Below are 3,881 nucleotides of genomic sequence, written 5' to 3'. Positions count from 1 at the left end.
GTGGCATTCTCCCTCATCTCCCACAGATAAAGCTTAAGGTCAGATATAAGAGCCAGTAGGTACCTTGGGGGTGAACTTGCCCATCTCCCTTGTTTGCATGCAAGCTAACTCAGACTCAGAAAGCAAGATTAATTTGTCCTATGTCTCAGGGCAGTAGATAGCAGAAACTAAGACAGAACCTGACCCTACTGATTCCCTCCTGCCTGGGTCCTTGATACTATGGCACTAGGCCCACTTTTGCCCATAGTAGTGGGATTAGATTCAGCCTTTTTGCAGTGGAGAACCCACTGGTTTCTGCAGGGGCCAGCTCAGAAGAAGACAGCAGTGTCTCTGGGAAAGGAGAGTTGGAACTGGCTGTCAGTTGTGCCCACAGGAGATGGATGGGGCACTGTCCACGCCAAGTTCACTTATACATGCAGGTGAAATAGGGGCCAGGCGAGGTGGCTCACGCCTTTAACCTTAGAACTCTGGGAGGGTGAGAACACAGACAGGGAAATGAAGATACAGACAGGGAAAAGCAAACTGTCAGAGAAAACTGGGATGTCAGTACAGGCATTCCCTGTATTACAAATGAGATAGGTTTTGTAGGTTTGTTCTTAAGAATTTGTATATAAGTTGGAACAGGTACATTAACCTATTACCTGTAATAGCCTCCGTTTGTAAGTGCAAGTCGAATGGGATGTTTGTAACGTAGGGACTTACTATAGTCTCCCTTGTGAGGTATACATAACTTGGATATTTATAACTTGGGGACTGCCTGTATGTTTAATAAATGTGAGGTCCCCTGAACACAAACTATGGCTGGATCCCCTGATTTTCCTGCTCTGTACTGTTGTCTTGTGGAAATAGGTCACCTCTCAGCAGCAAGGACATTCCTGTATCCAGTGGCTCTGGGTTCCTAGTGTCTGAGGATGGGCTCATTATCACCAACGCTCATGTCATCACTAACCAGCAGCGGATTCAGGTGGAGCTCCAGAGTGGGGCCCAGTATGAAGCCACTGTCAAGGACATTGACCATAGATTGGATCTGGCACTGATTAAGATTGAGCCAAATGTGAGTATTTGAGGGCTGAATCAGAGTCTGCATACTTCAGATTTTCATTTGTTCAGTGATATTTTCTTTCTCACATCACATCTTTTCCATCTGGTTTATACTTTTTTTCTAGTTGCTTTCTGTTCTTCACACTGTTTTTTTTTTTTTCCTAACATGGCTGTTTGTATATCCCTAAAAATTTATGTTAACTATTTAGCAGTCTTAATTTTTTTTTTCCTACAACTCTTCCTTTAACAGATGCTGCTTCTTGGAAAATTATTTCTCTGCTTCCCATACCAGAAATTATTGCAATAAACTCAAAGCTCTGAAGGAATACTTTGAAGTCCTTGCTATACAAAGTGTTCTGCACACTGACAGCATCCCCACATGTCATCTGAGAGGTTTTTAGAAATTCAGAATCTCAGACTCTACTTAGATGTACTGACTCAGAGTCTCCATTTTTAATAAGATCCCCAGGTGATTTGCATGTGCATTACGGTTTGAGAAGTGCTGTTCTGGGTGATCACCTTTGTGCCCTATTCTTTTTGACTGTTAAACTTCAAGTTAAGTAAATTACTAATGTTAGTTTTTTGTCCATCAGTTACTTTGCTGGCAGATTACTAAGAGTTAGTTCTGCAAAGCAATTATTTTAGATGTTAGCAATGATCCTAATCATCTTCACAAGTGAGAACCGGTGGTAGGTAAACTTTGAGGAAGAAGTAGAAGGCAAAGTAGAAGCACTCTCCTTAGATGGTAAGGGCCAAAATGATATCAGTGGTGCCACATTTGTGTTAGATGACAATATTAGTCAGTTTTGCTCTTGATTTCTTCTTCACCTTTTCTTCCTCATCTTCCCTGGATCACACAGGCTGACCTTCCTGTGTTACTCTTGGGAAGATCATCTGACCTTCGAGCTGGAGAGTTTGTGGTTGCCTTGGGCAGCCCATTTTCTCTGCAGAACACAGTCACAGCAGGAATTGTCAGCACTACACAGCGAGGAGGCAAAGAGCTGGGCCTGAAGGATTCAGACATGGACTATATCCAGACTGATGCCATCATTAATGTAAGTCACTGAGGAGGTCTGTCCTCATCCCATAAGATACTGGCATAGGGTGACCAAACACCCTGCTTTTCAAAAGTTTGTCCTGCATCCCGCGGTGTTTTAAAAAAGTCCCAATTTTTGGAAAGAATGCACGAACGGGCGGGAGAACAAGAAGGGAATACATGGTTTTCGGCTGCCATGTGGCTATTTCACCAGAATATGAGTTTTATATTATTTTTGTTAATTTTATAATGTTAAACTGTAATAATAACAAATAATTGCTGAGAAGTGATTATCGAGAACTGCTTATCAAAGTTTGCATTGTTGTCAGGCCCTGCCCTGCCCTGTCCCCTGCCCCGCCCCCCCCATGTTGTCCCGCCTTACCAATGTTAAAATCTGGTCACCCTATACTGGCACTAACATGAGAATAAAGGGACAGAGTGACTTCCTTTTTCTTTGGCTTTTTGGGGATGTCCAGAGTTTAGTTAGATCCCTGTGGGAAAGTCGGAATGCCATGTTTTGGAGTTCAGTTTGTGTGATATGATCATTGGCATCCTTCATATTGGGGTGCTCTCTCAGGGTTTGTTATAGAGGTTGCCCCTGCTTTAGAAGGTGGTGGTTCTTTACCTGTCCTGACTTGAGTATTGGTAATGCTATTTTACCTGTCTTGGAGGAGCAGGAGCTCATTACAACAGGCTGCCTTTGGGGAGCCTCTCTGGGAGGTTTGTGTGAATGTTGTGGACATGTGTTCATGGGCTTTACTGACAGCTTTTTCACATTCTGTCTTTAGCACGGGAATTCTGGGGGACCCTTGGTGAACTTGGTAAGTGGCCACTTTCCTTGTTTCTTCCTGTTTTCTTTTAACTTTAATAAACTGCAAATTCCAAATTGTAGACCTGGGTATAAAGAGTAATAGAATGATGTTTTTCTATTCTTGGATCTTTAGTAAATAGGAAAAAGATCAACATCGACAGTGGATTTATCATCCTGGTGTGATTTATCATCCCACTGAGAGCACCAGGGTTCTGGCTCTGGTTAACTTCCATGTTTTTGTCTTCAGCATGCTTTCTGTTTTCATTGGACAGTTACCAGGAGCTCTGGATATTAAACCTTGATTTATGCTAAGTGGCCAGGAGTGTTATGGAATGTAGGTCCTTGGAGACCACCTGCTGCTGTATATGAACAACTGTCCCTCATCTAAAAATGATAATTATGTAATGTTGTCCATCCAGGTTTTTAGTCTTGATCTACTCATAGATGAGATAAAAGGGACAAAAAGCATCTATTGCTCTGTCATATATTTTACTCTCAAATTTTATTTAGCATCTCCAGTGGAAATGCCAAAGTTTCCAGTTGCTCAAATACAGGTGAAAACGTAAGAGAGTGCAGTGCTGTTTGACACTCAGCCTGTGCGCATGCTTTCTAAGTCCCTTTGAGCTGATTGCTTTTGGTTCCTTTTTTTTAATATTACATTTGCTTTTAGGAGAATGAATTGTGTATGAAATAATGGACTGCTTTGTCCTTATAACATTGGATATAATTCTTTGGCCCTGTCTTCTCCCTTAGACAATGAGTTTACTAAGGCAAGAACAAAATGCAGAGTTTCAGATCACATTCCAGACCTACTGGAATACAACCAGAAAGGCTAAAGGATGATGAAATGCATAAAGAGGAAAATATATGCTGCTTCATACCTTTAGCGTAGCAGAGCTTTGTTCCCCCATGTCACTTTTCTTAATTCTTCTGAATAGTTTCATTGAAGTGTTGCTGAAAATCTAACAGTTTTTTGTCTTTTTTTTTTTTTTT

The 3,881-nt window shown here is 41.6% G+C and overlaps 1 protein-coding gene across 1 annotated transcript in view; it reads left to right on the top strand.

Moving 5' to 3' along the window:
- The window catches only part of HTRA4 (HtrA serine peptidase 4), an 11,927-nt gene that overhangs the window by 1,859 nt on the left and 6,187 nt on the right, over positions 1–3,881 (top strand). The window contains exons 3-5 of the mRNA XM_003796310.1: positions 850–1,054; positions 1,902–2,096; positions 2,866–2,898. Coding sequence (XP_003796358.1) covers positions 850–1,054; positions 1,902–2,096; positions 2,866–2,898 — 433 coding nt within the window. The remainder of the gene's footprint in view (positions 1–849; positions 1,055–1,901; positions 2,097–2,865; positions 2,899–3,881) is intronic.

This window comes from Otolemur garnettii, unplaced genomic scaffold (genome assembly GCF_000181295.1).
Source record: "Otolemur garnettii isolate 467f Iridium unplaced genomic scaffold, OtoGar3 scaffold00102, whole genome shotgun sequence".
Taxonomy (NCBI): domain Eukaryota; kingdom Metazoa; phylum Chordata; class Mammalia; order Primates; family Galagidae; genus Otolemur; species Otolemur garnettii.
The sequence above is the reverse complement of the archived record's forward strand: the minus strand, read 5'-3'. Positions and strand labels throughout refer to the sequence as shown.